The 13,324-nt window shown below is 42.4% G+C and overlaps 2 protein-coding genes across 2 annotated transcripts; one reads left to right on the plus strand and one right to left on the minus strand.

Moving 5' to 3' along the window:
* Window positions 1-1,537: 1,537 nt before the first annotated feature.
* Window positions 1,538-2,278, minus strand: LOC104420198 (protein MIZU-KUSSEI 1). Its single transcript, XM_010032088.3, has one exon. The coding sequence runs from the start codon at window positions 2,276-2,278 to the stop codon at window positions 1,538-1,540; it is 741 nt and encodes a 246-aa protein (XP_010030390.2).
* Window positions 2,279-8,024: 5,746 nt separating this feature from the next.
* On the plus strand, window positions 8,025-11,549 carry LOC104418203. The gene is made up of 2 exons (XM_010029476.3): window positions 8,025-8,501; window positions 11,140-11,549. Exons 1-2 carry the CDS (start codon window positions 8,214-8,216, stop codon window positions 11,353-11,355), a joined length of 504 nt encoding a protein of 167 aa, XP_010027778.2. The 5' UTR covers window positions 8,025-8,213; the 3' UTR covers window positions 11,356-11,549.
* Window positions 11,550-13,324: the final 1,775 nt, after the last annotated feature.

Raw genomic sequence — 13,324 nt, forward strand, 5'->3', positions numbered from 1 at the left:
GGTAAATTTGTCATGACTATACTAGTTAGGGGGTTTTTCATGGTATTAACCCTAAAAGTTAGCACAAAATGGTCTTTAAAAGTTAACCTAACTTAACGAGAAAAACAGGTTTGTATCTTTACGAGTTTGTAAAATAATTGTAATGAATTTTATAGAGCGTGTTGTTACAATTTCACTTTTTATGATTAAACCTTGTGGCAGGCACTTTTTCTAAGCACAAAACACATGAAATATTTTAAACATATAGATGTTAACATGTAGATTCGCATGAAATTTTGTAGGCGACACTATGAATGATAATGGGGGACTCCTTTGAGTAGGGGTGATTGGTTCCTACGGGGATCAGTTCAGGCTCAGAATTGGAAATTGACTCCATGACTCTTGGTTCCAAAAAAATTGAAACTTATTGAATTTTTGTTTTGTCCAAAAAATCGATTTTTTAATAATAAAATATTGACGTCGCATCATTTCATTATTAAAATATATATTCATCAAGTGGCTATATTGTTATAAATTCATATTGAAGACTATGGTTCGATTTTCTATATGTGCAATTTTTTATTTTTATTTTAAAAGACAAGTTCAATCGGAGAACCAGCCAGCATTTAAGGCAATTGTGCACTCACTAGGCCGACGACCTCTCCTTCATTTTCATTTCACTTTTTCTTTTTTCTTTTTTACATTTTATTACTTTTCATTTTCTTTTTATGATTATATCGGCCGTGATATTTGATGTTCAATCAGTTGATAGGCATGATATTGAAAGTTCGTCATATTTCTTCTCATTGTCGTACCATAATCCTTGCCTTGGTGTCCAAATGCAACATAAAATCATAACTCGATGTCCAAACGCAACATAAAATCATAACTCGATGTACTTCCTAAGAAACGGTCTTTGTGCAAAGGTGACATTGCCACATCTATTGGCAAAATCAATAATTGCACTCAACCGAGTCGGTCCAACACATGTGAGCCGTTAAATCTTGTGGATCCCAGATGAGGCTCACATGATCAGATGGACTATATTACTAGACTCATACCAATCACGGGCACCTAAAGTTTTCCGAACTATGGCGGGGCCTAAGCCCAACCAGCGCTAGAAACTAATGGATTGTCGAAAAACACAAAGAACAAAACAATCGAAATGAAGGAAATCTGGGTAAAGCTACAAAAGCCTACAACTACACGATGAGAATTTGAACATATGTCGAAAACTTCTTTCTTTGTTGCTCATGACCATGGACGATATACAAAAGAAACGAAAACAAAAGAGAATTACATCAAAAGACTTGCTATGTGGATCTATGAGAAAAAGTTGTCCTAGATCGAATGATTCATTAGGCACTTGCCTTCCCCCTGAACTCTCTTCGCTCCTTTTGCCCTCATTTTCTACCTTAACTCATCCAAGCGATGATCCACGGCGTGTCGCCGCCGTGAAGCCGACGATGAAGATCAAACCGCCATCGCCGGAAGCAGCATCACACGATCATTCGTAACCCTTCGCTAGATGATTCGACCCGGGATTCCACATAAAAACTCAAATCCTCACAAAGAATATGCTAAGCTCCGGCCCGGTGTTGCCCTCCGGGCTCAGCATGTACAGCGTCTCGGAGTCCTTCGACCCGACGACCCGCTCGAAGTGCGCCCGCATGTAGGCCAGCTCGCCGTCGGGTCCCTCCACGTCGGAGTTGCCCGGCAGGACCCCGGCGCCCATCGACACAGGCTTGAGGTGCTCCATCACGCTGAGGTCCTCCGCCGAGGCCTCCCGCTTGACGCCGTACCCGGCCTTCTTCCCGTTGCAGTACATGGTCCACAGGGGCTCGTCCAGGATCTTGGTCTTGTCCTTGTCCGGTCTCTTCTCGCATTCCAGGGCGATCCTCACCATGCCGGAGCTCAGCTCCTTCTGCAGCACGTTGGTCTGCATGGCGAGCTCCACCACCAGCGTGGGGAGGCATTTAGGGGTCTCCTGCATGGACAGGCTGACCCTCCCTTTCCGGTACCCGAACAGCGTGCCGGTCACGCGGGACCCCGAGGCCGTCCGGTGGGGGTCGGGGATGCCCATCGGGAGGGACGGGAACTTGCACACCGGGGTGATGATGGGGAGCGACCGGAACACGGAGCGGAAGACGCGGAACACCTTGGTCTTGTGCCTTTTCTTCTGGGAAGGCTGGACAAGGGAGAGCGGCTGGTGGGGCGGTGGTGGCGGTGGCGAGGGAGGCGCCGGTCTGTGCCAGTGGTCATCGGAGGAGGGGGCGGTTGCGAATCGTGGCTCCCCCATTATTGGATGTTCGTGGACCGGCAATGGAAGGATGCCATGAGAGAGGGAGGGAGAGGGAACAGGTTTTGCTTCGTTAAGGTTGGTATGGGCATGAGGTTGGAGAGAGCCTTCCGATCCTAAAATTGGGCAAGTTTGAACGTACCCAATTTTAGCTTCATGTAATTCCGAATCTGCATGAATTATGTGCAACAAATATGCATACAAGAGGCCATGCATATATAATGCAATAGCAAAGCAACGGAAATTAATTAACCGATCTATATTGATCACGTTGGAGCCTTAATTGCTTGTATGGAATGAATTTTTAGTGTTAAATTATGTCTCGAATTTGAGCGTTTGCAAAATATAATTCGCTTGAATATTTTCGATCGATAAAAAAGCTTTGTTGGACTTTTAAAGATTTACAAAAGAAAAAATAAAATAAAATAAGCAAAAGTTTCCTCGAGGAGCCGAATCTCTCTACAAGTTATACCTGGTGGGGGGTTAACCAAAAGTCAAAGATTTGACTTTAATTCCATGAGTTTCAAACTTGAATTTCTTTTTAGCTAAAAAGGGAAAGAAAAAAAAAAAAGGTGAGAAGCCCTCTTGTACGTAGAGAGAAAAGCTGGTGGGTCAAGATCAAACTTTTGACTTGGGCACATATTAGAGAAGAACACGGACGTCTCCGGGAGGTAGCGGCTGAAACCCTACGAGAGAAAGACAAAAAAAACAAGGGAGCCGCAAGCCACACACAGTCAAGCTGAAGAAAACCGCGTGCGTTTTTTTTGTTTCGAGCTTGAAAGCGCGATAATTTTGTGCCGTAAGTTTATATCCAACTGAGCTTGTTTATTTATAAACACTTTAAATTTTTGATTAAATTTAGGTGTGAAAAATATTTAAGCGTGTGAGATATTGTAAACTCTAATTCTTTGATTATAGTTGTTATTTGCTGCTGGATGTAGGTATCGATACTCGGACCAAACCACGTAAATTTCTGATATGCTTATTATTTCTCGTTTATTTCTCTGGTGATTTCGCGTTAACATAAATTGCAAGATCTTGTCATTTCCATTCCAACATTTGGTAGCCATAACGCAATCGATGCCAAGAAGATTGACATGGCATCGGCCGGAGGTCGTTATAAATCGAATGGCATGACACAGTTTTGACATGGTGCCACGCAAATCGGCCATAAAAGGATGCGGACACGGTGGTCTAGCATTAGCTCATAAGTGGTTCGGATGTTCTTGGTTTTCCTATAAGATTGGCTCAAAAGAAGGCTCCTCAGACCAGAGGTGTGCAAAAAGAACACTTGGACTTGGAAAACACCCGGAAAAGACCAAACCAGCTGGTTTTGGAAGGTCTCGGTTCCATTAATGGAACCAGTGATTTTTTATTCTGTTCTCAATTTCGGGGTGGAATTGTCCACCTAGATTGGATCGACTATTTTATTTTTTAATTTCTTAAAATTCGTCATTGGAAACCCTAACCCCTCTTTTCTTTATGGTTCGGTTGTTCCCTCTCTAGTTTCGTGCTAGTTCTTTCCCTCAACCTCTCATGCTCGCTCTTTCCTGAGAAGCCTAGCTTGAAACATGGCTTGGAACTAGTGATTTTCAATTCTGTTCTCGATTTCAGGGTGGAACCAACCACCTGCATTGGATCGATTATTTATTTTTATTTTTTCTTAAAATTCTTCATAGAAACTCTAAGCCCTATTTTTATACAATTCGGTTGTTCCCTCTCTAGTTTCATGCTAGTTCTTTCCCTCAACCTCTCACACCTCAACCTCTCATGCTCGCTCTTTCCTAAGAAGCCCAGCTCGGAACATGGCTTGGACCAATGATTTTCGAGGTGAAACTGCGCATCCGGATTGGATCGTCTATTTTTTTTTCCTTAAAATTCTTCACAGAAACCTAAGCCCTCTTTTCTTTACAATTCGGTTGTTCCCTCTCCAGTTTCACGCTAGTTTTTTCCCTCAGCTCTTACACCGCAGCCTTTCATGCTTGCTCTTCCCTGAGAAGCCTAGCACGAAACATGGCGAGGCTGTCGGCTGTAGTCCGATTAATCTCAAACTCACCCCACCATCTTTGAACCAAGTAGGGACCCCCACAATTAAATACTCATCCCTGTGACCCCCTTTTGCTTCGCTTTGTTCTGCTTAAAGGATGAGCCGAGCTCCGTTTCTCCAGTTTTTGAGTGTTTTGTGTCCAACTGAGTTGGTTTCTTTGATATCAAGCATTTCCTGATGGTCGTTTGAGTCCAAGTCTGGGTTTGAGTTCCAAAAAATGGTCGACGTCTTCTCCTCACTCCGCACTCACCACATTCTCTATGAAATTCTTGAACCAAACTCGTGCAAACTTGTCTCTGTGCTGTGTATCCGAACTGGCTGCTATGTGTCTGTAATGATGCTTAAACAAAAGAGTTTTCTTATTTAAGGAAAATCTTTTAATCAAAACACTTGGATGTTCATCTCACATTCGTCTTCGATTCATCTATTTTGCATTCCCTTTCGGTTGTATTTCTCGGCCTTGTCTTGTTTCTATATTCTCATGGGTCCTGGTACTATTCGACAATGATTGGTGGTGGCCGTTAATGTGGCAATGGCAGTCCAGTGGCGTTTTAAACTTGAAATCTGTCACAATTATTGTGAATCTTTGGATCGTCCAGGAACCAAACCGAACTAGTCCCTCCCAAGACTAGGCAGCATGATTCTCGATTCCATAAACTTAGAATCAATCCTCTTGATCCGATTCCTAGTTCCAGGGTGGGAATCGGACCACCTGGAAACTGATCATCCCTACTAGGTACCATGGAAAGATGTGGAGCTTGAAAAGCTACTCATGCTTTAGCAAGCTCAAGAGATGTTTGCTTGCCTAGTGAAGAAAATGGGAAAAGTACTAAAATATTTCTAAACCTATTGCAGTAATATCAATTCAGTTCATCTAGTCGATTTAGATAAAGAATTGCTAAAGTAGGCACTGATCATCTTGTGTGGCACGACTAGTTTTGACATAGATTTTTTTAATAATTTTTAAATTTTTTTCTTCCTTTCTTTTTTTCTTTTCCTTTTCTTTTTGTTGGTGATTGGCCATTAGCCTCAATCCATAGCTGGTGAGGGTGAGCACTGGTGAGGCCCCATGTTGAGGTGGCTGACCCTCACCCAAACAAGGCTTAGTGAGGTTGTCTTGGCCTAACGAAGGGACAATCTCACCATATCTAGTGAGGGGGACCTCGCCAGTGCTCGCCGTCACTTAGGCACCACCAACGAGGCTAACCCTTACCTATGGCTAGCGAGGGCGATCCTCACCCAGGCAAAGCTAACCCTCGTCGACCATCGACAAAAAGAAAAGGAAAATAAAAAATTACTAAAAAGTTATAAAAAAAAATAAATCCATGTTAGCATAAATTATATTACATAGGATGGTTGGTGTCCATGTCAGTGATTTCCAACTTAAAATTAATTGAATAAATTGAATTGATATCAATATAAAATTGTTTATGAATAAATATGCCTAACTAAAAGTTTTGGGACTTAATTAATACTAATACAATAATAAGTTTACTTTTTCCAAACTAACAAAGGTGGTGATGGGCTGAAATGAACTCAAGATTGGTCAAATGTAAGAACTGTTCCTGCAACATAGGGGTGTGCAACGGGAACCACCCGGACCAGATCGAACCGGCCGGTTTTGGGCGGTTCCCATGGTCACGGTCCGGTTCCCGATTCCAAGGTGGGAACCGGACCGAACCGAACCAACCGGACCGACCGGACCGAACTAATTTTTTTTATATATAATTTATATACATAGAATATATAAAACATATAAACATTATAACTTATTGCAACAAAAATTGCAATTGAGGTAGCAACCTCTTATGTAGCCAAAAGACTATTAAAACTCTTCTTGTTATTCCTCTTTTATTTATAGAGAAAATCTACTTCGTGAGACACACGAAGTGTAATTGATATTCACACAAATAAGTTTGAATATATTGCACGTGGAAACATGTGTGATCAATTTTGTTGAATCGCCCGAGAACCGAATTAGATTGATCGGGCTGGTCGCTCTTTAATGCAAAAAAGTAGAGCCAATTTTGTTGGACCGGTCCGGTTCCCGGTCCTAGGACCGAATGGTCCGATCCATGGTTCTCAATTTTGAGAACCGGTGCTCCCGGTCCGGTTCTCGGTTCCAAGGTGGAACCGGACCGAACCACCAGAGCGAACCGGGAACCGATCACCCCTACTGCAACATGCTTCTCTCTGGCTGCTGTATCCATGCTTGGAACAGGAAGAAGATCTTCTACTCCCGATGAGATGGCGAAATGTGGGAATCTGTTCCTTGTGGACTTTAAGGATGATGAAGTTGCTCGGCCCGAACCCATCGTTGGATTTCTAGGCCCATCTTGAAGATTGGGTCTTGCCCCTTGGGAATATGGCTCGAACCGAACTGCTGAATCGGTTCGGTCCAGGCCGATTCGGGCCTAGGCTGAATTTTATTAAATTTAAGTTAAAATAGAACAAATAAAATAATCTCTCTTGCCATCTATGAAACGATAGGCCATACCTTTTTTTTGCGAGTGGAGTTATGAGAACAGTAAGTACAATTCGAGAAGCTCATTTAGAGCTCAACACTCTTGACCCGAAAGGCTGCACTGTGGCCATTTTCGATCTCTCTCTCTCTCTCTCTCTTAATTATATATTATCACCACGTATTTTCTAGCTCATTTGTTTTTTCATCACGCTTTTCTTTCTTCTTCTTTTTTTATGAATTTATTAAAGCATCTAGAGAGTAGATAATTTACTTTCCCTCTTCTTCTTTTTTATGATAAATTTGTTGTTTTTTAAGTATGTAATTTTAGAATTTATTTTGGGCCGGTTTTAGCCATCTCTGGTAATTCTAGAAAGGGTTAACATTTTCATACATCCGTGATTGGAAGTTATGAACATCATTTACACGCCAACATAACTAAATATAAATGTGGATAATATTGATACTTGTAACTCACTCATCAGAAAATTGAAAACCGATGAAAACATGGCCTATCCAAATAATAAATTCTCTCTCTCTCTCTCCATAAGATTTTTACTTCCTTATTTGTTCATATTGAGAGAGTTCACTAAAGAGGAAAAAAGATACTAAAAAAGAAGGTACCCACAAGAATGGTGCCTAAATATTATCTTCAATATTTAATTTGGTTCATGAATTTTTCTTTCATTCGATCTAGTCCTTAAACATTCAAAAACCCACTCAATTTAATCCTTGCGTTGACAATTCTAACACCATCACATGATGCGACCATAATTTCTTTTAACTCGTTGTTAGAATTGCCATGCTAGCATTTAAGTTGCTTCCACGCGTCTTCCAAATTACATCTCTCATTATTTTGGCTTGAAAAATAAAGGAAAAAGATTTGCTGACTTGAAATAAAAATAAAATAAAATAAAATAAGGTGATAGACCTAACAAACCTTGACGTTATAATTCATGCCATAAAAATTCGTGTAATGCAGCGACCCACCTCATGATTTGTTTGTTTGGTGGAAAACGAATCATTTAAAAAATATTTTTTTAAAAATAACCGTCCACTTACATAATTTAAAAAATGAATGGATGAATAATATTTTATTATAATATTATTCATTATGTGATTATAATAAAAAAAAAAAGGGGGAAAAAGGAAAAGAAAAGAAAGAAAAGGGGAGCGCCCCATTCATGTGGCGGTCGAGTCGACTTACCACGAGTGGCGCACCCTCACGCGCATCAAAAACGACCCTCCGTTCTTCACCTCCACTAACGCCCTCCTTCCCCTTCCCCTTCCCCTTCACTTCTCTCTCTCTCTCTCTTCTCTCTCTCTTTCTCTCTCTACTGAAGCTGAAGAAGAAGAAGAAGCAGAAGAGAGAGAAAGAGAAAGAGAGCGCCGGCCGAAGCCGAAGGTTCTTCCGACAGGCGGCGTCCATGGTGGAATTCGGGGACGAGCTGGTGGTCCAGAGCTTGAGGATCCCGTGGCTGATTTGGATCCAGCTCCTCGTCATGCTCCTCCTCCTCCTCCTCCTCTGCTCCCTCACCTCCTCCCCCTCCGACGACCCTTCCTCCGCCGCCGCCGCCGCCGCCGACGCTCCCTCTTCCTCCTCGTCGACGCCGGCGTCGTCTCGCCTCCCTCCCGTGGAGCCGCGCGGATCTCCTCCTCCTCCTTCTCCTCCTCGCGCCCGCAAGCAGCAGTTCGTCGTCCACGGCGCTCACCAGGTACGCGCACGGCTCCCTCGACTCTCTTCTTTCCGCCGTCGCTCGCTTGCGGTTCCGATGTTTCGATTCGCGGAGTTGATTAGAGATTCGGTTACGGAGTGAATCGCTCTCCTTTTGCGGGGGCCGATTCGGCGAGCGATGGAACTTGGTTCTCTGCTGCTCCGCGCGCGCGAATCGATGATGCTCTGCTCGTTCTCGTTCGGATCGCGATGATTCAAACGATCGGGAACGCAGACCGGTCAAGACTTTTCAAAAACCGTCCGTCCGTCTTCAACTCCCTCGGGCTAATTCACGGTCGCTGAAAGCGACGACTCGAATGGGGCCCCACCTTCCAGAATTCCTTCTGCATCATCGTCGGCTCCCTCCTCCTCCTCCCCAAAAAAACTGGAAAAAAAAATCAAAATTCAACTTGCGAAAAGAAGAAAAATCCGAGGGGAAGTCCGTCTGGTGTCGCGGTCGCTTTCCCAGTAAAATTCCCCCAATCGGAAATCCGCCGCTGCATTGGTGGCATTGCTTGACCCCACGAAGCTTCGTCGTAAAGCGTCGGAAATCCCTGACTTTTGCGTGTGAGGATATGCTCCCCCCGGTCGGAACGAAACGATTCTCAACGGCCGATTCTGACCTTATCGTTCTCCAAACGCGCGGATTGGAAAGTAGAACTTCGGGTGGACTGGCGATGGGATTTCGCTGAAAAGGGGAGGAATAATGATGGTGGGCGGTGTGAAATCTTGATCCGATTTGGATTGATCGATAACATCTGATCGATTCCGGACCCTCCGATCGGGGGGAATCTCATCCGGGCCTTCCCTGCCTTGATTTCGGACCCCACTGCCTGTTTAATAATCGTCTTCCTTTTTCGCTTCTTGGGGTCATGTCGACTGAACTTATGCATATGTCCCCACTTGAATGTCATGTTACAATCCTTAATGTATGCCCGATTTATACATACGTTGTCTGCTTGCGATTCGTCCGTGAAGGCCTAATTTCCTCAAAAGTTGCAAACTTTGTGTCGGGCTCTAAGTCTGGTAAAAAGGCGGTAACTTTAGCTCCAGTCTTAGTTTTGCTCCATACAATTATTTTGTTTTCCCGTAAAAACACCAACTTTGGGCTGAATCTTAATCGTGGTTCATTTTTCCTTTTTGTCTTATGGAAAAGCACAAGCTTTCGGTCTGGGGGTCCGAATTTGGACGGTTTATGCAATGGGTTTAAGTTTGGTAAAACAGCAGTAATTTTAACTTAAGTCTGAATTTTGTCAGAATTTTTTTTTTTCATTTCCTGTGAAAACAACAACTTGGGGCCAAATCTGAATTATGGTTCAATTTTTCTGTCTCATAAAAAAGCACAAACTTTCAATTAGGGGGTCCGAATTTGGACCGGTTTGTGCAATGGGTTTAAGTTATGTTTTCTCCTATATTATTATGGTGAGGACAAGCATTGCCTTGCCAACGTAAGGATGAGCTGGTGCCATTTCTCAATAGCTGTATTGACATGCGATGCGGGTGTTGTTTTGTTTTTTGTGTTTGAGCATCTGATTTTAGTCGGTGGAATAGGCCCTTAAATTCAACTTTTCTATGATGAGATTGGAATCAGTGGGGGCACATCAGCTTTCGCCTTTGGCTAAAATTTAAGATTCGGGGTTTTGTGGGTATTAGGTGAGAATGAGGCACCGAAAGGTTTTGCCTTTGAGGTCAAGACAAGTTGTCTCCACCAGAGACGTGCCTCCTTCACCTTGCTTCGAAAATTGGACGGTTTTAGGAATAATCAATCACAAGGAAACGCCGCCAGCCAAAGCTTCGGTGTGTCCAGGAGAGTTATCGAAAAGGCTGATGAGTAAGATATAATATAATAAAATAAAAGACATGGATTAGGACAGGAACTATGATTTCCTTTTCAATCAATGGGTATTGAATTTTTTTATCGCATATTTAATTTAGGCCTTAAATTTTTATTTTTTTTTGGTTGGTTATTGAGCGTGCAATAATAGCTCTCTTTTTAAGAAATGATTTCCACATGGAGTATTGCGGTGTGCATGAGGGTGCTTTCTCGTTGGTCCTTTGTCGTTGTGTTGTATCATTGCTTCAATCTTGCACGTACCTTTTCTCTGTTGCCTTTTTGCATCGCCTCGTTTCTCGCGTTTGATTTATTGAGTAAATGTACTGGGGAATCGCTTGCCGCGCGCATCTGCCAAAAGAAACCCCCCAAAGTGCACAAATGTCCATGCGCTTAGAATCTCCAATTTGTAAGAGATTACAAAAGGACCCTTTAAGGTGTTTGCTTAGATAGCAAGAGAGCTAGTATCTTCTCTTTGGGTGTTGGCTTAAATGCTCTATTTCGACATTGGTGAGTGAGCTATTTAGATTGCCTGTGGAAGTAAATTAGGTGAGGTGCGTGAAAGTTGGGCCGGACACCACCAAAAGAGAGCTCATTGTATAATTTTCTGAAATACATGGTCCAACCAAAAGAAGAAAAAAATTAGGTGCAGAGTCCAACCGAGTTCATGCGTTTTATCTACCTGCCTTAAAGGAACTGATTCTTGCTCTGGACATGTGTGCTGAGGCTCTTAGTCATTGTTATCTTGTGCAATGAGCTGGCTTTCATAACGGTGCCTAACCTCCCTCTTTGAACCGAAAACTTGCAGGTCAGCGAAAGCCAGAGCGTCAAAGGCTTCATCGCGATGAGCGCGAGCAGAAGAGTAGCTGTTGAAGAAGATGAAATCGAAGGGGATAACTCGAGTCATGGCTACATGGATCATCACCCTTGCTCCATAGTTAGGCTAGCGAGGATGGCGTTCCTCAAGTGCTTAGGATTGGATTTCACTTCAGAGAATTCTTCCTTTAAAAGACACAGCAGATGATGTTGCGTTGGTTGTTGAGTTTTGATGTCTGTTAACTCATTGTCCAGGACCATCTGGACCGTCGCCGACCGCGTGTACATGAGACTGTAGATTTGTAATCATCACGAAATTAGTTGTGATACTAGCTTTTATCTGTTCAATGGATATTGTATATAAGATGAATGCATTGACTAAGGTCCATGCTTGGGGGATTTCATTGGTGTGCAGCACGATTGATTTCCAACTTTGGCTGGCACCTTGCCCAACCCGGGCGAGGGTTGTTGGCCCTCACTTGTGGCTGACGATGGTCCGATCTCATTGGCCAAGATTGTCCAAAAAAAAAAAAACAAATGAACAAAGAAAGGAAAACATAAAAAGGTTTTGAAAAAATATAATTAAAAATTATCCATGTCGAAATTGGTCATTCTAAGCTGGTCGTGCTATAGAAGACGATCGACATTCATGCTAATGATTTCTCACCCAAATTGGTTAGACAAACTCAATTGATAAAATTTGAAAAGATTTATGAATAAGGGAAATATCATTGAGAAAATGCAAATAACGTTTGGTAAATTGTAATTTTAAAGTGTATTGGGAAATAACATTGACTTAAATATTGTTTGGTAAAAATTACATTTTTTAAATGACTTTTGCTAAACTTTTAAAAATAGATTTTAAATATTTTTGGTGGAGTTTAGCCATTGCGGCAAGATCTAGCTGTTGAATAGCCTCGCCTGAGGTTGCACGACGCCTCACGAGATAATCACCGGCATGTGTAGTAGTTGACCTCCGTCTAGCTTCTTCGTGCAAACCATGGAGAAGATGAACCGTGAATGAGGAGCCAAGACTTGCATTCCAAAAATGCTACTTTCCAAAAGACCTTAATTTTTTTAAATAATATTCTATTTTTGAATTATTTTATTAATTTTTATCCTTTTTTTCTCTCTTTTTTTCTTTTTCTCCTCCCTCCTCCCTCCCTCCTTTTTCAGCTCCGGTGATCAGCTAAAGGAGAGGGTCAACCAATCGCCAGGCCAAGACAGCCGGGCGAGCACGCCTCATCGTTGCTAGGTTTGGCGAGGGTGTGGGCGAGCTCGCCCCGCCCATAATAGCCAAGCAAGCCCTCGCCAAATGCGGCAAGGGCTTGCCCCTAGTGATTTGGGCGAGCTCGCCATGGCCAACAACGGCGAGGCAAGCCCTCGCCAAACCCAACGACGGTGAGGCTAGCTCTTGTTAGATTCGGCGAGGGCGAGCCCCATTAGTGGCTGGGTGAGCTCGCTCTCGCCCAACGACGGCGAGGTGAGCTAGCCCGACTGCCTTGGCTCAATAACTAGCCAACCCCCCTTTGGCCGGTTGTCGAAGCCAAAGATGGAGGGAGGAGGAGGGAGGTGAGAGAAAAAAAAAAAAGGAAAAAAAAAGAAGAAGATAAAAATCAATAAAATAATTCGAAAAAATAAAATATTATTAAAAAAATATCCTCGACTAGCTAATTTTGGCTGGAAGGATTGAGTTGTATAATTGCAAAATTTTTAGGTTGAATTAGTCAAAAAAATAAATTTATGATTGAATTGGCACAATTGTAATAGGTTTATGAGTTTTTGGATAATTTTCCCCTCATTATTCCTCAACATGTTGACAACTCATTCGAAAGTTAAAATGCACCCTTTTCCTTTTAAAAAAAAAAATTACATTTTACAACTCTATTTATTTTTCCACTTCCACATGTCACTCTCAAAAATAAGAGGAAGGAAAATTAGTTTTTATGCCTTTATTTTAGTTGCCTCCATTTCCTTCGTGCCCCAATATTCCCTGCGAAAGTCACTCCATCTCAAACAACTATCCCACAATACATTTTCCCCAAATTAATTTTCATCTCATAAAAAAATCACAAAATGATATTCTACGACACATTTATCACCAAATTAATTTTCATCTCATGGCAAATCCCAAACTAGTATCTTGGATTTAAATCTACCCTCCACGTTCAATACCA

The sequence above is a fragment of the Eucalyptus grandis genome, chromosome 9 (assembly GCF_016545825.1).
Source record: "Eucalyptus grandis isolate ANBG69807.140 chromosome 9, ASM1654582v1, whole genome shotgun sequence".
NCBI lineage: Eukaryota > Viridiplantae > Streptophyta > Magnoliopsida > Myrtales > Myrtaceae > Eucalyptus > Eucalyptus grandis.